Here is a 20328-nt window from a genome sequence, read left to right as displayed (position 1 = left end):
CCTTCTTCTAATGATATTAAAATGAAAAAAAACAAAAAACATTCCTTATAAAGCCAAATAAAAGAAAATCGTTTTGTGGTTTATCAAGTTGCACATAAGAATGATTTTATTTTATTTATTTTATTTATTCCGATAGATTAAAGTTGGCAGATATCATTTACAAACTGCACTTTAATCTCTCCTGTCCCAGCAGAGTTAAACCGGACACACAAGGCTTATTAACCTTGAACTTATGCACAGTGTAATGGAAGTTTGTTTCTTTGTTACATCTCCAACTGCACTGCACTACTGCTGAAATGTATGGTGGATTTTCAATAAATGATAGCGTTACGGAAAGTTGATTCAGTTCAATAATTTAATTTAGAGAATGAGATTCATAATGCAGACGTATATATTAATAACACACAGAGTGACATATTTCACTCTGAGGTATTAAGGTTAATTTTTATAACTATGCATTATAGTTAATGAAACCCATTTGTTCAGTTTTAAATTCTCCAGGTGCTTTAGGTCATGAGGGTTTGCCGGCCAGTGAAGTTCACTGACCCTGTGGAGAACAAACGAGGTATTGGTGCTTTTGGTCGTGTGGGCAGGTGACGAGTCCTGTGGAAAAAGCAAACCTCTGCCTCTGAAAAGCTTGTTAGTCAACAGGAAACTCAGTGTTCTTAAAGTTCCTACACTGACAGTCGACTTTAGAAAACACAGTGAACCAACACCAGCAGGTAGCACGACTCTATTCATCCCTGAACACTTTTCACACGGGACCTGAAGCAACGACGCTGGGACTTTGATTTCCAAATGAAATGCAAAGCTCACTATGCAACCCTGAGCAAAAATCCAGTCCTTTTTCTCCTTAGGCAAGGTAAGACGGTTCTGCTATTGTCTTTTTTCCTGGAAAGACTTAACATACTTAACATAAAATAGTTGTAGTTTATGGCTTTGAAGTGTTTGTGTTTGGAGAATCTTAAAACATTGACTCCACCCACAACCCACGTCTTGTGACTCTTTCCCAAACTCTTGAGTAAATTTTGCTTTTGCAATTTTTTCAAGGATGAGGTGTAACATTTCCCACATTTTCTCCTTCCACTTAACTTTCTGGTAATATGGCAGGGTGCAGCACTCTATCTATCTATCTATCTATCTATCTATCTATCTATCTATCTATCTATCTATCTATCTATCTATCTATCTAAAGGAGGTATTGATTATTCTCATTACATTTTTATTTTATTTTGGACCTTTTGTTGCTCAGTCTGTTTGGGCTTTTCTTGATTTTATTTTTTTTTTTTTTTTTAAAGTTATTTCTTCGTACATTTCTAAAATACACACATACATACACAGAACAAAGTCGTTACAATATTCTATTTTTGAAACTAGATTGTTTCATTTTAGTCCAGGAGGTAAAGCAAGAATCTTTTCTTTTTTTCTTTTTTTTATCAGTTCTGCATGCAGCCGAATTGGCTGCATGCATGTAGAGTCTGAACTGCTACATGCAGTTCAGACTCACTTTGCAACAGATAGGAAAATAAGAGCACTCACCAAACCACAATCATGCCCTATAGCTTAACACGATAACTGCAAAACGGGGAGGGAAACGATCGTCTATGTGATTTATGCGTAACGACACTTAAAAGAAAAGATGCACTCGGACGTGAACGATGTGTCATTAGTTAGCTCAAAGTCGGTTTAAATGATTAAATGCGGCACTTCCTCTGTCTGCGACCCACAGGACGCACCCACTCTGCCGTGTGAAGTTACGTACCTGCTCTCAGAAGCAATATTATCACAGAGAAAACATGGCGAGGTTAAGCGAGCAGGGGATTCGCCTCAGTTCCGTAAGTTTTTCAAGTTTTTCAAACATTACAATCATGTATTTCTGCTCCAAAGAATCGCGTTGATTAATGAACATCAGAAGGAGCGTTAATGGCTGATTGTTATGTTTAATTTTTTGTTTGTTTTTGTTTGTTTTTTTCCAGATGAGCCCTTCCTTTCTAAACAGCAACTCCACCAGTCATACCTGGCCGTTCAGCGCGGTGGCGGAGTTAATAGGTAAACTGCAATGACACGATTACATAGAAACTTTGCATAGGGCAGCGCACCTGCACTCTGTATTATTATGCTGTTGCAACAATTCGTGGTTTCATTTTGCGCTCTCTTCCGCTGTCGCACACCGAAAGCTGCGTGTTTCGCAAACTTTGTTCTAAATTGGAGCGATGGACTTCCTCTTAGAGACTCCAGACTTCATCAGTCTAACCAAGCTTTCTTTTATTGTCGAGCGTGTACATCTGCGTACATTCAAAATAATGTGAATTCTGCAGACTTTCCCTGCTGGAGGAATGTTTTCTGAACGGTTTGGTGTTAGACTTTCTGGGGTTTAAAGCATAAACGCGGCTGTTGGGGTGCAACGTGACTTCACAGCGTCTCTCTCTGGGCTGTCATGCCTCCACTCTGTGTGCTCTCATTGGCTAAGACCCAACCGCCATTATTTGGCTGCAGGGCTTTTAACAGGAACTGTGACAGGGCTGCAGTTAATACGTCCTGTTAGATCTGTAAATTTTGCATCAGTGCTGCTGTGTGTTATTACTAGGTAATGCACTGTCCGGCGAGGAGCTATAGGAAGGCTTTACATTGCAAAGTGTCATGGAGTTAAACCTAACCCCGCTGCAGTCCAGATGTGCTCAAATCTGTAAATATTTGGTACAGTATTCGTACTGAACTGCCATTCACTGCTCAGAAAACGACCTTCAAAACTACATCCCCCACGTTTTATCTGCGCACATTTAAAGGGACAGTTCAGGATTTTTGAGCTGAGGCTCGGTTCAGAGTTTATGAGCTGTTAGTATCTTACCTGAATTAGACAAATCTCTTGACATATTGATTTAATATAAATCCAAATTTGTTGTTCCTTGAGGTTAGAACCTTATACTTGGTCTGAATCGTGCCAAAACCAGAGCAGACTTGTACCATCTTAAAACAACTACAGTCTCAAAAGTGTCAAAGTGTTCACGGTGCTGCATAGATCCTTAAACTGTTGACACGTTTAATGACATAAGCCTCATGTGTAAAACTCAAGGCCCCAGGGCCAAATCTGGCCCACTATAACTATTTATGTGGATAAATTTACAAGAAGGCAGAAAATCGTCGTTCTCAGTTTTGACTGCTGTCTGACTGGTGAATATTACAACAAATTTGAAAAGCAAATAATTATAAAATTGGTCAAATCGCACATAAATTGAATTTTAAGAGAATATTAAATTTAGAAAATGTTATAATAAACATTTTGCTTAAATAAAAAAGTGTGTATTATAACACTGACCTCTTTTTGGGGATAGTTGTTTAGCCAAAAAAAAACCTGTGACTGACTTTCTGTTGGTAATTTTTTTTTACGTCTGAGTCACATAGCCAGAGATTCGTGTCTCAGACTTTGAGCGGATTACAGAACGTTACTTTAAATAATCATTGATTGCTAAAACAGATTTTTAAACAGATATTCACATCACATTCACAGCGGCTGCTTTTCTTACCTGATCAGATGTGAAAGAGTCATTCGAAAGTCTTGTACAAGACAACCGAAAGTTCAAAAGGATGAGCAGACCAATCTATCTGTAGATTTTCTTTTCATCTGGAGGCTCCGATTGAGATGCACCTGCATAAGTAGTTTTTGGTTTTACTATGTGAGGAAGCTACACTCTGGATTCTAACATTTAACAGAGTTAACCTTCACATTTTATGCATGTGCAGATTAGCTCTGCAGGTTGTTTGATTGTGCTCCTCATAGGAACTCCATCTGGTTAAGACTCGCAGGATTTCACAAAAACACCGTTTATAAACACTACAGGACAACTAATCAGTTACAAAGCTGTGCTCCTCTGTCAGCATCTGCAAGAGGAGTTACTCTTTTATCAATTGTTTCTCTGTAATCTCAGTCCTCCCCTTTTCCTGTGTGTTTCTTTCTTTTCTAAGTTTTGCATTTTCTCCCGTTTCGTCCTCCAGACAATGCGTCAGACCCCGGTGTCTGTGCCAAACAGATCTGGATAGATGTAGTTAAAATCGACGATCAGCTTTGTCTGACTTTCACAGACAATGGCAGTGGGATGACACCTAATAAGCTGCACAAGATGCTCAGGTGAGTCAGAAGAACTGAAACAAGACGTTTACGTGGAAAACACAAGAACCCACAGCATATCTAAACATCAATTAAAAAATAATAACAATAACCTATTCATTAATTACTGATTTATAACAGTAATTGTGGTATTACATGTCCATGGTCGTATTGAGTGTCATCAGTATCGTCGTCCCGTTTCATTCCAGCTTTGGCTTCACAGAAAAGGGCTCAGGTAAAGCCAGCCAGCAGGCCATCGGCTTGTATGGAAACGGCTTCAAGTCCGGCTCCATGCGTCTGGGCCGGGATGCGCTCATCTTCACCAAAAATGGCGGCTGTCAGACTGTGGGACTGCTCTCTCAGACCTACCTGCAAAACATCAAAGCGCAGGCAGTCATTGTTCCCATAGTCCCCTTCAATCAACAGACCAATATCCTTTTTAAAAAGCCTAAGATGCAACACGCTCTGTGTTTGTTGGTTATTGTTAGTATCAATACGTGTGATTCTTTTTTTTTTTGTTTTGTTTTGTCCTCATCTAGGTACAGCGATAGCTCTAGCATAAATACCTCCATCCTGCATGTAAATCTGTTGCGCTGTAATAAAGCACGCTGTTGCGTAGTTATGAGGGAAGTGAGAAATTTGATCATTTTGTAACTTATGTAAATTTTTCAACACCAGCTTGTATGGACCTGTATAGTGAGGTTGTGGTCTGAAGAGATCAACACCTTATATCATAGTAATTAGGCTGCTTCTAGTCCTCGGGCTAAACGGACCACAAAATTAGACCTGACAGGCTCTGAAAAGTCCAAAATTGATAGAAGTGTTTCACAGGGATGCAGAACTGTTGAAGTTGCAAAGATATTGGGGAGCAATCACCATCAAATATCCTGTTAAAAATATGCAACAGGGTCACAAGACACATTGAAAAAAAAAATGTAAATGAACTGACAAAGATTTGAGAAAAGCCACCACAAACCCATTTTCTTCCAGTCCTGTTGTGACCAAGGTGTTCAGGGCTCAGAGACATGGCCTAACAAGGTTAGGGAGTTTAAAACCTGACCACATATGAACAGGACAAAAATGTTGAAACATCAAAACTGGGTTAAGGAATTTCCGAAAACATACTCTCCAATGTTGTTATACTCTGATTGATGAACCGTGTGTGGATCACGCTAAATCCAAACAAAATGTTTTAGAAGACGTCTTCTTCAAACACTGATACAGAAAAAGTCTGTTTCTATGCAGAAGACGTTGCCTTTTATTACGTAGGACAACGCTCCAGTGCATGCAGGAGTTGTCAGTGAGAGCCTTATTGTTAAAAAATAGACATGCTCCCCTTCCTCATTGGGCAAAAGCTCTGTTGTAGCCCCTCTGTAAGGGAGATTTATGTTGAAGGAAAACAGTAAACGTCTCACTGCGAGGTCTGTTACTTCAAGAAAAGTTGATAAGAAAGCCAGAACCTCACTTTTTCTTCCTTGGATACTTAGGTTTGACGTCTATGAATACGGAAATTGACAACAAGCATTTTAGTTGTTCAATAATAAAGTGAATCCTAAACTAAACAAACTGTTGAGAAAACAGACTGTTCCTCAAAGTTTAATCAAGATGATTTCATTCATTAAGGGCAAGACAACCTGCAAGTAAAAAAAAACAAAAAAACTAACTTCTCCCACTCCCCAGGTCCTGTGTTTAATCATGAATCATCTTGGCTCAGTCAGACTTTAGATCAGCACATGATGTGCTTTTGGACCCACTTCATATTGTCAGACAAGTTTTGCCAAACGGATTTTGCAGTCTGGTGTAGATATGGCCGGTGAAATTGTACTCAGCTTTTCAAAAAAAAAAAAAAAAAACATCTGGTTGATTGCATTTGATTTAATAAACAAGTGGGTGTGATTAATTACTTTTTCACTTAGATCCAAGTTTGTTTAGATGCAGCTTCAAACATGGATTCCAAAAAATAAAATGGGGGAAGAAATGTAATCTTATGTTTGAGAAAATTAGGAATTGCGTTTTGTTAGTATGGTTTTAGTATTTAGCTTCTCTTTGATACTGAATGTACCTGGCCCACCAGCAGCTGGGTTAAATGTGATCCTATTGTGTTTTTCCACCCATGCAGGAGGTTCTGCATGGGTAGAGCGTTCCTCGGGGTTCAGCATCCTGACTGAAAGGTTACAGTGGTTCTGATCCGAGCCAGATGTTGGATCCCAGACTTCTGGTGTGTTTGGTAACCCTCAGACAATGCTAGTGTAAAAAGCTTGTGACTCTTTCTGTAGTTGGAGCGGACTGTGTGTACGTGTGACATGCCGGCTTCCTGTTCTCATTTTTGCAAGAATTAAAAAAGTGCTATTATTAGCTACTGATAACTAAGAGTGACAATTATTTAGGGGAAACACATTTTTTCTTACATTTTTTTATTTTATTTTATGGTTTAATACAAGACAGCTTTTGTATTCGGTCTGCGACAGAAATCTCAGTCGGGGCGCCCCATAGCTAGGTTTGCCCTGGGCGGGAAGCCGTGTTGCCTTTATCAAAAGCCACCACTGTCTAGATGTAAACTTTAACACATGATCGGACCTTAACTCAGCGCTACGGTCTCTGGTTGTGACTGAAGACTCAGAGGCCAGCCTGGCAGCCATCTTGCAACACTCCATCATCAAGTCCCAGGAGGAGATACTCACCCACTTCGACTCCATTCCTTCAAAAAAAGGCACCAAGATCCTGATATGGAATATCCGCAGGTTAGAAACAGACACTTTTTTGTGTCGTTTTTTTTTTCGTATTGATTGTCACAATTCTTTCTTTGATTTGGGCTCACTTGAGTGTTAGATGCTTGATAATAAGGACAGAAGCAGATGTGTGTAGGCTTGTTTAAGTTAGAGGATGATTTTATCACAAGCCTCAATTTACTGGGGCACAAGCAGTATAAGTTTTTTTTTTCTTTTTGCCACTTCCTGTGAATATCTTGGGAAAAAAAAGATGGTAATCAAATTATTTCTATAAATTTCTCATGTTTTTTCACTTCCTCCTGATCATATTTTCTGTGCTCAGACGTGTGGCACCGCAGATTAAAAATGGCCGCGTGACATTTAGAGGGAGTTTTAAGTAAAAGTTGAATCTGTGATTCAAACTTGGTTTTACTGTCGTTTATGTCTTGAATCCTTCGTTACTCCTTTAAAGCAGCTTCAGAGCTGGAAAACGTGCTCTAACGCTTATTTTGTTTTGTGTCCCTGAAGAGCCAAAGATGGTAAAACTGAGATTGACTTCGACACCGATTCAACTGACTTTCGTTTGCCTGAGATTCACTTTGAGGAGCTGAAGCAGGGCCTGAGGAACAACGGGTCCCTGAGACCGGAGCAAAACATCCCAGACATGTATTACAGCCTAAGGGTGAGCCGGTCGTTTGCTTATTATAAGAATAATTAATTTAGCCTTTGTTGGAGCATTGTGTTTATTTTACTGTGGTGTGAGCACATCAAAAGTCCTTTCAGAGCAAACTGACCATGTTACAGCTGTGAAACCCATTAAATCTGTTGAATCATTGGCACAACAATCTGCATTTCACCGAGCAGATAAAAGCTTCTGCGCATAACTCAACAACCTTGCATTTTTGGCTAAAAATAAGAGTTACTAGAAATGATCTCAATTCCCCTTACTATCTCCCAAACAACAAAGTAAATAAGCTGCATGTTTAACCTAATAGTGAACTTAAACTGCGTCTAGATTTTTGAAAATCTTTAGATTTTTGAAAATTTTGAATATTCTACGTACAGCAGAATCTCAGCTATCACAGAGCACCAAGCCAGTTTTGGCTTCTATGAAGAGAAAAAAACACATAGAAACATAAATTCAACAGTTGAAATAACAGAAAATAATGCAAAGTTGAGAGTAGAAGAAGAAAAAGAAAGTAACCCTAACCCTACACATATAGCAGCATAACTAGAGATAGATCAAGATAACAACTGGACCAATCAGTTCTCTGATGTGTGATGAAACTTGATCATTCAGGGCTTTATACGTAAGAAGGGGAATTTCAAATTGCATTTGCATTTAACAGGGAGCCAATGAAGGGAAGCTAAAGCAATATGATCTGTTTCTAATTTTCATCAGAGCTCTTGTTTTTGGATGAGCTGGCTGCTTTTAACGGCATTCTGTGGACTTCCTCATAGTAAGTGTAAGGATTACGTACATCCTGACTGAAAAGACCCCTCGGCTTCTGCCACAGTAATTTCCTGTTTCAGCTCAGCTCAGTTTGACAATAACGTCAAATACGAATCAAAGTTACAAACCTGGAAGAGTAAAATAGTTACAGGAGTGAAGGGAAATGAGGGAGCTGCTGCTCTGCTCATGTATTAAATCATAAATGGAGATCGTCGAGTCTTGGCTGGAGATATTTCAGAAGCAATCTGCTGCACTTCCTCATCTTACTTCCGAATGTTCTGGCCTTCACAAAAATAGCGCCTGGTTGCTAGGTAACACTCAACCCGTCCCTATCCAGCTGTGTTTAGCTACTCGTATGTTTTCACTCTAAAGTAGGCAGGTTTTGTTCTCCTGCAGCAGCCAGGGCTGAGGGTCGCTCTTCTCTAAGACGCTTTGGTTTCTGCTCAGCTAGCAAACGCTCTGGCTTTGCTTTGTTTATTTGCAGCACTCTCTCTAGTTCTTATTGTGGACAGAAAGTGAGCTCAGTGAAGCAGCTCTGGCCAACTTGGTTAGCTTGACAACTTACTTTGCATCAAATTGTGACTATAAAACAGTTTCAAATGTTTAAAAAAAAAACGGACACACATTAAGTGATTCAGAGCATGAAACTAATTCACATTAGACAAAAATATCACAGCAAAAACACAAATTCAGAAACAGGTTTAAGTCAATAATTTCTTAATACCAAAATTACTAGTTCCAGACTTTTTCACTTGTAACATGGGAAAAATGTCTGTAAAAGTGCCAGTGGTACTAGTGTTTTTTTTATTACTAATATTAAAGGTTTATTGACTTAAAGCAAGCTCCTATGTCTTGCTGAAAAGTTACTCATAGATTAGCGTTATCTAAGGTATTTGCTCTAGAAACTAGACCAAAAATACTTAGTAAAATTTTGTGGTTTTTGCAGCAGGCAGCGTAAAAAACAGGAAAAAATCAGTTTTCAAATGATGAAAACATTTCTTAGCTTTTAGATTTCCTGATCTTCCACCAAATTGGCACTGGGATCAGACCAGAGCTAAAGCTTGGCATGTTAGAAATCCAATGAACTGGTGACCAGTAGTTGTTTGGACTGGTTTTGTGGAGCAGGCTTCTTAGGCCAACCTGGTTTTGATGGCGGGGGTTTCCTATGAAAATGAACACTAACATTTGACAAAAGTTAAAAGAAACAGAAGAAATCTGTCAGAGGGCAAACGCCTCTTCACAGCGCTGGATGGCTCACAAAGCTGAGTTGAGTTCTGAGCAGGCCCAGACTGAAGCAGGTGCAGTGGTTGTGGTTCAGGTCAAGGTGAGCCCCACGCACGTGAGGGGGAAAAGGGTAAGTGTAGGTTTTTGAGCTCCAGTTTCAAGCAGAAACCAAGAACCTCTCCACCACCAAAGACATCTGTGGTTTTCTAGTAAGCCTGCCCCAGTTCCCTTTTGAAGCAGCCTGGAGGGTTTGACTACAGCTCTGTTTTACCTGTTTTAAATTGTAAGAAGCGTGCTGGATTTCAGATTTGTGAAACAACTTTAAAGTTTGTTAAAAAATTTGGGTTTTTTTTTTTTATACTCTCAACCAAGACAACTTGTCACCCCAAAAAATATAAATAAAAAAATAATAATAATTTAAAATACGTCAGTATTTGCATTTTCTCTTTGCTTGCTTGTTTTTCTCAGGCCTACCTCAGTATCTTGTACCTGAAGCCACGGACGCAGGTCATTCTACGAGGGAAGAAAGTCCTGGCCAAGTTGGTGTCCAAGAGTCTGACTCACATCGAACATGACGTCTACAAGCCTCAGTTTAGCGTATCCTTGTGTTATCTGCATATATATGCTCAAACTAAGCAGAAGTCGGAAGCTCTTGGCTTCACGTGTTGAATCACGTCATTTATTAACAGGGAATCATGGATTACAAAATGAACTGATACAGCTGAAAAGGGAACATTTTCATTTTAAAAAAGGCTTAGATTAGAAACATTGTTGTTATTATTGAAATTGATGGAACTCACAATTGTTGCCTTAATAATGGGATATTTTCCTTCAGTAATGATTTTACTGAATGTTCTCTATTCAATACGAAGGGACTGGAAAGTGTTAGAAAGTTAATAATCCGGACTGATCAATTTTAATGAAGCGCTGAGTTTGGGTTAGCTGCCTTCAAACAGTGAATTAACAGAAGATAAAAATACTTTAAATAATGGAAAGAGCCATTAAAAAATCTCCCTCAAGTTATATTATCAAAAATGCCAGTCATTATTTGGCTTCTGCGTTGCCCTACATCTACTTAGTGAGCAAAGATATGTGAGTTTAATCATGTTTTTGTTTTTTATTTTAAAAAATGTGGAGCGTGCCCGTGTGTAGCGCCGTTTCTCCCTGACTGCTGCTCATCAGAAAGAGAAAGTGAAGGTGACTTTCGGCGTGAACCCTAAGAAGAAGGAGCACTATGGCATCATGATGTACCACAGGAACCGACTCATTAAGGCCTATGAGAAAGTGGGCTGCCAGCTAAAGGTGACAAAAATAATAATTTTTGTCACTTGACATGTTATGAATGGATGGATGGATGTTATGTTGTGCTAAGTATTAATCTACCTCATTGTTATTGTTTTGTTTTTTTTTTTTGTTTTTTTTTGCAGGCCTCGGGTCAAAGGGTAGGCATCGGGGTGATCGGCATCATTGAGTGTAATTTTCTCAAACCTGCTCACAACAAGCAGGACTTTGAGTACACTAAAGAGTACAGGTACCTCACAACAAAGCTTAGCCTCCCTTACCTGCTCTTTAGCAAATTAGGGGAAAAAATGATAAAGACTTTGTTTTCTTTCTGCTGTCAAGACTCACCCTTGGCGCTCTGGGTCTTAAACTTAATGACTACTGGAGGGAGGTGACAGAGAAGAGGGCCAGGGAGCGAGAGTTTCAGGCTCTAGATAAAGAAGACAGCGAAGACCAAGAGGAGGCGGACGTGTGAGTTTTTGGTTTACCTCTTCTGTGTAGCAGATGGAAATATGTCTGATCTCATTTTTATTACGTCAGTGCTGACAACCCCCGTGGGCTCTGTACTCATCAACGTTCAAGGCTCTCTTCTCACTCCATTATTATTTTTATCTTATTGCCTCCTCAAGCAGACATTATTCAGACTTTTGATGAATTTTCTTCCCATTTTTCATTGAGTTGCATTTGTCGTTTAAGCCACAGCATTTAAAAAAGTTACAGAATTGTTTTGCCTGGACCGGCTGATTGTTACCTTTTGGTTTTTCTGTCAAAATGAGACAGAAAACTAGTGCAAGCTTGTCAACCAGGAAGCTGCAGTTCACCCAAAATGGTGCTGCCAGAGTCCTGACTAACAGGAAACTGGATCATGTTACTCCAGACTAACTGCCATTTTCGATAAAGGATAAATGCTGCTATTGGTCTAAAAAGCACTGAAAGGTCTTGGGCAAAGATCGGCAAGTTGCTTGTCAAGCGTGAACCATTTTGACCCTTCTGGTCTTTAAAGACCTACTCATGGTTTCCAGGACAATGAGGCATTTAGCTTTAATGCTCCTTCCGTTCTGGAGAAAACTCTCTGAAACCTGAGAAGTGCAGAAATGGTTGCTTCCTTTAAATCAGTGTTTTTAGACATTTTTGTGCTTCAATCAAAGAATCTGAGAATTAACTGATCAGTGACATAACTTGCCAGTTTGAGAACAAACTACGTGACGTAAGTCAACGCTTTTAAATGTTTGGCGTACAGAGATCTTTTTTAAGCTAAGTTGTTATTTTTAATGTTTTTCCTCTGACCCACTCCAAAGCTCTATGCATTGGCTTGTGCAGGAGTGATGCTATGCAAATTAACTTCCTTTGCCTTATTTACTAAACTAGACAAAGCCTCTCATTCACAACTCCTACAGATTTCTGATTCCATGTTAATGAGTTGAAACAAGAGAGAACGTGTTTTATATTCATTCATCCTTCTGAGTTCAGAATTTCCTCTAAAATATTAATCATCATAAATGAAGCACGAAACGGTAAATAAGCAAATGAAAAATGTTCTTTTTCAACCTATATCCTCAATTTCCCAAATGGAGATTGAGGTATATTGTTCATGGAAAACTTTAAATGACCTTAAATAAGTGGTGACTCTTGAAAGTGTCTCCATCTATCCATCCATTGGCTGAATCCATCCTGGTCAGTTTTGTCCCAAAACCTTCAAGTATCTCCTTGAAAACGAAGGATGAAAGGTCCGGTTTAAGACTATAATATACACTGGAAAAATACTTTGTGGCTGTTCAACCATAATACTGAGCTGTAATATTTATAATCATAGTAATCTTATAAAATCTTCTGCTAACCACCAGCTTTGCTTGTCTTTGCAGGGGTCCTGTGTGGCTACAGTGCGAGGAGTGTCTGAAATGGCGAAGTGTCCCACCGTGTCATTACAAGGTCATGCCAGAAAACTGGAGCTGCAGCCAGAATCCCAATCCACGTTACAGGTGGAGCATTTTTACATGTCTTCCAGCAGGAATATTCACTTTTATTAGACTTTTTTTGTTTTCTTTTTACCCACTTAACATAAAAAAGTGAATGCAACTTCTGCTGCTTTTCATGTGATGTTTTAGCTGCCAGTGTTTGTTTGTTTTTGTGTTTTTGGTGACATTCAGCCAACCTGTATTTTAGCAGTGACTGATGTTGTGTTGGGCCTCATGGTTTTGCAGAAGCTGCTCATCGCCAGAGGAAGCTGAGGAGAGCGGGGAACAGTTAACACCCAGCTACCAGAAAAGCCACAAGAAACTGTAAATTCCTTTTTCACAAGACCCTCTCACACAGACCTTTTCACACACTTGTCTTCCTGTACGCCTGCGTGCATGTGTCTGCCATCTTGCGGTTTCCATTTTTCGGTTTCTGGCCCTTAAAAGTGAAGGCTGGGCTCTCCATGTGACAGGACATGTATCTAATAATCAGAAAAGCATTTTTTTTTTTTTCCCCCCACTGTGAGATTTGACTGAAGTGTGACTCAGTGAGTTTGCCATACACAATATGCAAGTGGTGGAGTGAATATTTCTGTCCTAACCCTTTCCACAGAATTACACAAACCAGTTTTAGTAGCTCTAAAAGGCAAACATTTTTACGTTTTTCACTGCCAAAGGTTGTCAGAGAGCCACAATGTTACATTATGAAGAAAATAATCTAGTGTTGATGCGTAACGCAGTGTTCAACCAGCAAAAACTCATCCTGACATCCACTGAGCTCACCTGTGTTTGCTGCATAAACAGAGTTTGTAGCTCTAATTCTCTTGGATATATTACTGCTTAAAAAGCATGTGTGGTCCCGACAACAGATCATATTTCACTTATAGCAACAGAAGGGGATAACCTAAAACATGACGTCATAGAGGACACGAGGTCATCCTCCGTATACGGTAGTAACTTCCTGTTTTAGTGGGAATGCTGCAAAAAAGTATATTTCGTCCACAACAGTGGGTTTTAAAATGACTAATCTGCTTTAAATGAAATGCAGACTGTGATTTATTCATTCTTTCCGCGTGTTTGGGGCTTTCCTTCCAAAAGTGTTTCAATTTCAGCATACATGCATAAGAAGCATACGTTACAGCTTTGCCGCTGTAACACACTGTAGCGGTTTTGTGGCCTGATACTTTTCAGCCTCAGCATTTAGCTTGAGGAAGTGAGATGACCAGAACTGACCATATTTGGAGGTGCGTGGGGCTCAGGAGGTCACGGAGTGGTGTGAGAAACCCGATAAGATAACAGGACAGACCCAGCATGCTCAGACTGTGTTTCAGCCTGTTTCCTGAGGTCAGATTCCAGAGCTAGATCCCTTGTTTCCTTCTTGAAAATTAGTTTCGTCCGTGGAGTCGAAACTCCACATCAAAATGTTTACACATGCCTCACGGTTCTGCCAAAATTTATTCCATTTGGCTGAACTGACTAAAGGTAATTTAGCATTTCCTAGAAAGTGGCTCACGGCCGTGTTGAGCATGGCATAGTTTTACCTTCATGACATATTTATCATACTCTAGCTTAGATCTCTTTTTGGTCATTTCTCTTAACAACAAGAGGGAAAAGGACGTTCTCAAATCTTGCATGTTTCATAAAATACAGGTTGAAAACTCAAATATTTAAATCAGAATAATTTTTGCTGTAATATGTATGTACTGAAGGCATCTCAGAAGATGACGTTTTCCTTCAAATTACCTTTTACGTCTGAGTTTCCTCTGACTTCAGTTTTATACACTTTACTAACATTAGAAAATAACTAACTACTAGTTAGTCTTTTCCCTGTCTAACAAATTCACACAGAGAAGTATCGCTATGGGGCTTAGGGATGGTGCGTTCACCGTCCGATAACAGATTGGATTTTTGAGTTTGTGTGCTGAAAATTACCCAACTTTGGTCATGTTTTAATAAATCTGCCTCTCTTGCTTTGCTTGAGATTAAGTCATGTGTGCCACAGTATGAGAAGCACAGAAAAGCAATGCTAGAGCGTTGTTTACTGAATGTTTACGTTCTTGCACCCTGAAACCCCAGGCAGGATTAGGATCATTTAGAAAGCAAATAAAAAATGATCATGCCTTATCCTGCCTTTGCTGACTTTGATCCAACTAAACATTTTACTTCAGAACAGAACAGAGCAGAATGATGTGGTTTGAAGTGCAAGTCATTTGAGATTTGTGTTATATTGAGGTATTTCTTATTTTTATCTCATCAGAAATAGCAAATCTGTAGACTTTTAGGACAAATCTATATCTCCGTTGGAGCAAGGCTCCAAGTTACAGCCCTTTGTTTGATACCTTAGATACCAACAAAGGTGCTGTTTTACATAATGATTAACTATCACAGGCGTGGAAAAAAAATAAAAAAACACAAAGTCAAAAGTTAATTCTTCCATTACAAGGTGAAAGTTGCTAAGGTTCCTTAATGAGAACAGGAATGGATGCCTTGCAGCCATGTAAGTCGGAGGTACCAGGCAGGCTGTCTCTTGCCAGCTCGGTTTACCTGCACGTCCTGATCTGCACTTTCTGCAGATGGAGCCTCCTGTCAGGACGGTGAGAAAATATGGCAGCAGTCTTAAAGCACTTTAAACCACAGCAGCAATTATCGTGAAAAAATTTAATAATTTTATAACTGCAGCTATTTAAATCCTAAAGATGTAGTAAAAAAATTTTACTGGCTTCGATTTACAAAGTATCTTAAATGGTGAACATGAACAGAAAGATTAAGGAAGATGCAAATGCTTAGAGAGTCGGAAGAAAGAGTGCAAATTTAATGCAAGTCATTATCAGGAAGTTTGTTGTTTTGTTTTTTTACTCTAGACTTCAGCTTCATTTGTTTGGAAATTACTGGGAACACTAAAAAAGAAAACGTCTCTAAATCTGTCAAAGAGCAGAACGTGTTTCGACAGATTTCGTGTCAAGAAGTGGTTAGTGCAGCAGCAGCAGGTTAATGGGGAGTTTCAGGGCATTTCCTCATAAGCAAAGCTGGACAGAGTTCGTCCATTAATGATCTGCTATGCGTCTGAACTACAAGACTGCAGAATGAGAGAAATAATTAGCCCATCGGTCTAAAGCCACAAACTCTCAGTAACTTGAGACTCAAAGTAAAACTAAAATGTGGCTTAAAATGAGAAAATATTAAAGTTAGATTTCTTTCCTCTCCAACTTAATGTTGCCAAGATTCTCTTCATAAAGATAAATAAACAAGCAGAATGGCAATAAAGCTTTCAACTTATTTCTGTTAAAACGTCATGTTTGAATTAACGTAAAAATAAGTGAGAATCTGCCAGTCGTGTGCATCATTTTAAGCTCACCTGCATGCGATGCGATGCTTAGATAGTGGCATTATTTGGAGAGATTTCTGACTTACCGAAAGCAATTCCTGTTCTATTCATGCTGAAGTTTAAACATTCTTCTGCGTTCACTCACCGCGTTCTGACTCACTCTTCATGTTTGTTTGGACAGGTTTGTTTCTCTTCATTAATAAATCATTACCTGCATTGTGTGAGCAACAAAAGGCGTTAAGTAAATCATCATAAAGACGAGATGAGAAGCACTTTGTTTACAGAAATCTGACATTAAAAGGTGATCATATCTTGCCATTACTTTCTTTGAACAGAAATGTCTATTTAGGTTTCGAATAGGATAAATATTAGACTTTAATTTAATTTTCAGGTTAATTTGCTGCTCCTCATAACTATTTGCATGCTGAAACAAATCTTTGAAGACCAAAACAGACGTTAAGTGGTCTTGACTACAGCACTACTAAGGACAAGGGAAGGATCTGAATTCCCAACCTATAGCAATTCTGTGTTGCAAGCAAACTAAACTTGATAAGAAAAAGCTTATTTCAGACTCTTGGGGAAATTGACTTGTGAGCATCTCTGTTTGCATCTAACCATGACGTATAAACTCCCAGTGTCTCACTGTGCTTTTGTTTCCTTCCAGAGAGCATTCCAAAAGCAGAAAACGAGAAAAATCACAAGAGGTACGTGGTATTTATAGCAACAGTTTTTACCAAACTGCATTGGTAAGGTTTTATGAGCGCACCTGGTTGTGTTGCAGGCGTGGCACTCGGAGGAACAAGAGGCGAAGGATGAAAGTATTTCATCAGAGCAGCCCTACTCCCCGTCCAAACACAGACCTGAACACAGTACACATGAACAGAGACTGGAACAGGACGAGACGGATTTGCATAAAGACACTCACACAAATGATGCAAAGTCGGAAACACACTCCCAGGAGAAGGCTTCTGGAAGAGATCCGGTCATTAAACAGAAGAATGAACATAGAGAAGAGGAAAATGATCAGAGGCTTGAAGACAAGGAGGACGAGAAAAAGAAGGAGACAGCAGAGAAGGAAGAGGAGCACACAGACACTTTCAGGTGGGAAAAACTGAGTCACCACAAGGGGGTGCTGTTGTTCATGAAAAAACATGTTAAGTTGTGTAATTAAAAGTAAGTTTATGAACAGTGCTCAGGTTGAGTTTGAAGAAAAGATCAAATGTGTGTATAAATTTACAAACACAGCAACAGTAACTGAATTTTCTTTATGTTCTTTAGTCGCAAAAGAAAGTCTGGACCTATTTTTACCTACATGTCGAAAAAGCGCTGGAGGCCGGAGCAGTCGGGAAACCCCACGGAGGATTTTCCTGCTAGGAAACAAACGAACGCATTCAAAAAGGACAACAGCAGCCAAGTGGAGAAGTCAAACGCTTTGCAGCAAACCCCGTCCAACACCTGGACCTACTCGCCGCTGGCCACCCAGACTGTGATGGTGTCCCCACTGAGGACGGAGCGGCCGCAGAGCAAGGTGCTGCCTCCAGAGCTGGGCGAGCGGGAAGCTAAAGTGCAGAAGCTGGCCGCGTTGGAGAAGGAAGCTGAGCGACTACGGAGCCTTCTCGGGCTGGAGGTCTCCAAGACAACGCAAGGCACCATGACGACAGCCAATGGCGTTGTTGAGAAAGAAGGGACGGGGAGACCGACAGCATCCACTACCAGCAAGGACGTCGGCTGCCAAACAGTCATGGCTGAGGTTTACAATTTTATCTATGTAGTCAGTTTGGTGTGCTCAAGTTATTCTTTGAACATGTCATTCCTTTGATTTACACTTTTGTTGTTTAGGAATGGCTGAGCAAACCCACTTAAGCAATGCAGTATCACTAGCATATCTAAAGGAAAAACATTTTCCTTGTGCTTATGCTGTAATTTGACTGCAGAAAATCTGTTTTTCAAATTTAGAGAAGAAGAAAAGTAACGTCAATTAAAAAGCTAATTTGGAAAGTATAAAACTGGAACCTGGAAGTCTCGTGCAGCAACCTGTAAATGCTCTGTGTCCAGCAGTGCTCCACCTCAGTGCCGGACGTGGCTGCAGCACTAGAGAGCAGACCGAGGAAGGAGAGGAGTGAAGGTCAGAGCAGAGTGAGAGTGAGTGACGGTGACTCCTGTGACGATAGCAGGTAAGTATTTAAGATATTCAGACAGCGCAATAACTCACACACATGCACACACACACACACACACACACACACACACACACACACACACACACATACACGCATTAGGCTCAAGATAGACATGGACAATTCTCCTTCTTCATGTTTGTGTTTTCTGGGATCTTATATTGTGTACCAAATTGGGTCGTTTTCAGAGCCATGGTAGCCATAACCCAGAAAACCTGCAGTTTTGTGTGTTTCCATTAATGGCGTCTAACAAACCAGAGACCTTAATTAGACTTCTAAGACATTTAACAATAATGGATTTTATTTAGGCATTTCCAAATAAAGGAGGCAGAATGCCACATTTTTTTTAAAACGTTTATTATTTTCTTAGAAGAGAGCTTTTTTTAGCTTCGCAATTTTGTGCTACTTTGTGTCAATCTATGACAGTTTCAAGTTTGAGTTTCTAACAAAATATTTTGGAAACCACTGTAAAAAAAAAAAAAAAAAACTCTCACTTTTAAATTGAGCAAATCAGTTTGTGCTTAAAACTGATTTTTAAAGTGCTGGCAGTTCAACCTTTAATGACGATTTGTCCTTTCTCCCGTCAGATCATCTCAGCAGAATCTGCGCGACATCCGTAATAACGTGGTGGTGCTCCTCACGGCCCTGCTGCCCCAGCTGGACCTGGCCGGTATCAGCTTAGAGACGGCAGACGTGGACAACATCCTGCAGCAGATCATAGAGGTTAACTCACTGAAACTATGAGTGCCAAGAAGTCCTGCACAAGATGACTGTGTGTCCTGCAAAGGAATACTCTAAACACCCAGGTTCTTCCTTCGTACCATTTGTTTTCTTACCTCATGGCATCAGCTCGTTTGAAGATTCCCGAATCCACCGAATGGGTTAGACAGTGTCTCGCATGTGAGTGAAAAACCACAGAGTTCAGAATCTAAACTACATGACGTATTTAGGGATTTGTTCCGATAGACGTTGCACGCTTCTCCAACTCCTTAACCATTCAACACGGGAGGGACAGAAGGCTGTGTTACTGCATAAGCTTATTAAGATGATGCTATTCCTCGTCAAAACTAAAAGTGGTCATACAGAGTATATACAGTATATACGTTGTAGCATTTAAACACAGTCAGTATACGATGCGGATTACTAAAACTGCAACATGTTTCTTAGTAGACATTCATAGGGAACTTTCTGATGGAAATATTTCTGTTGAAAGCAAGGACAAATTACATAAAACATAAAAATGTAAAAATCACTGCAGTTTAATGTCTGTTTTTCTTCACGTGGATTAAAGTCTACTTTCTTTTAGTTATTGACCTTTTGTGTACAATTGTATTACTTATTTAACTGCAACCTGTCGAAACGTTACTTTAAATATTGTGGAGTCAGTGCCCATCTACTGTAAAAATGTTTTTCTTTTTTATCTAAAACTGCATGCCATATTTTAATGTTTGTGTTTGGCCTATTTGTTTTACATATAGTTTTACCACCTGATACATGCATTTGTCATGGAGCTCTGTTATTGAGATGGAAGAATTTGTTTTTATGTGACAAAAAGTCAAAAACGAAAGCTTTGTGTTTGAAGTAAATATTGAAACCATTTATTGTGCTCTGTCTCTGTTTTTATTTTATTGTGTGTTATTTTCCAGCGCAGTGCCTGTTGAAAAAAAATGGTTTGGGGAGCGCTGTAGTAGTGTAGTTTTGCCACAGGGTGGCAGCAAAGCTATGTAGTAAAATATTTTTCTCTCACGTCCTAATGAGGAAGTGCCGGAGATGAGAGCAGCTTCCACTAAAAAAATCCTGTTTTTTTTTTTTTTTTTTTTTTTTTTTTGGGGGGGGCTGTTATGCAAAATTCACAAAGGCATAAAAACTAAAACTATGCCAAAAGAACAATGTTTTGTGGTTTATATGTGTATTGATCCGTCCAGTTTGATTAAAAATGAGTCACTTTAGTCGTCAAGTTAATAGTTTGATATAGTTTTAAAGCCAGACAGAGATTCAAAACTGCTATAAAGCTTTATTAAGCTATTGTTAGTTAACAATTAATTTTACATGACTTTTCTGCATATTAAAACACAAATTAAAACATTACTTCTTTATGGA

The 20328-nt window shown here is 39.4% G+C and overlaps 1 protein-coding gene across 2 annotated transcripts; it reads left to right on the top strand.

Moving 5' to 3' along the window:
- The first annotated feature begins 1100 nt into the window (after nt 1–1100).
- LOC106930507 (MORC family CW-type zinc finger protein 3) lies at nt 1101–19827 on the top strand. 2 transcript variants are annotated; one of them, XM_015008097.2, is made up of 17 exons: nt 1101–1835; nt 1977–2049; nt 3994–4126; nt 4315–4535; nt 6699–6846; nt 7342–7495; nt 9959–10087; nt 10673–10792; nt 10918–11021; nt 11114–11242; nt 12634–12750; nt 12973–13050; nt 16716–16755; nt 16833–17152; nt 17330–17801; nt 18107–18225; nt 18816–19827. In XM_015008097.2, the coding sequence occupies exons 1-17, from the start codon at nt 1797–1799 to the stop codon at nt 18970–18972; spliced, it is 2553 nt and encodes an 850-aa protein (XP_014863583.2). In that variant the 5' UTR covers nt 1101–1796; the 3' UTR covers nt 18973–19827. The 2 variants fall into 2 exon arrangements, with proteins under 2 accessions (XP_014863583.2, XP_014863592.2); XM_015008106.2 differs by having other exon boundaries at nt 1102–1835; nt 18110–18225.
- Nucleotides 19828–20328: the final 501 nt, after the last annotated feature.

This window comes from Poecilia mexicana, unplaced genomic scaffold (genome assembly GCF_051168715.1).
Source record: "Poecilia mexicana isolate PSO_F unplaced genomic scaffold, ASM5116871v1 scaffold_10, whole genome shotgun sequence".
Lineage (NCBI taxonomy): Eukaryota > Metazoa > Chordata > Actinopteri > Cyprinodontiformes > Poeciliidae > Poecilia > Poecilia mexicana.
This window is presented reverse-complemented; position numbering and strand designations above follow the sequence as displayed.

Bases quoted from the DNA above. Each gene is read 5' to 3' on its own strand.
- LOC106930507 (XM_015008097.2), top strand. From the start codon at position 1,797: ATGGCGAGGTTAAGCGAGCAGGGGATTCGCCTCAGTTCC. The intron at 4,127-4,314 runs GTGAGTCAGAAG...GTTTCATTCCAG, and splicing joins AAGCTGCACAAGATGCTCAG to CTTTGGCTTCACAGAAAAGG. The intron at 17,802-18,106 runs GTTTACAATTTT...CTCTGTGTCCAG, and splicing joins GCCAAACAGTCATGGCTGAG to CAGTGCTCCACCTCAGTGCC.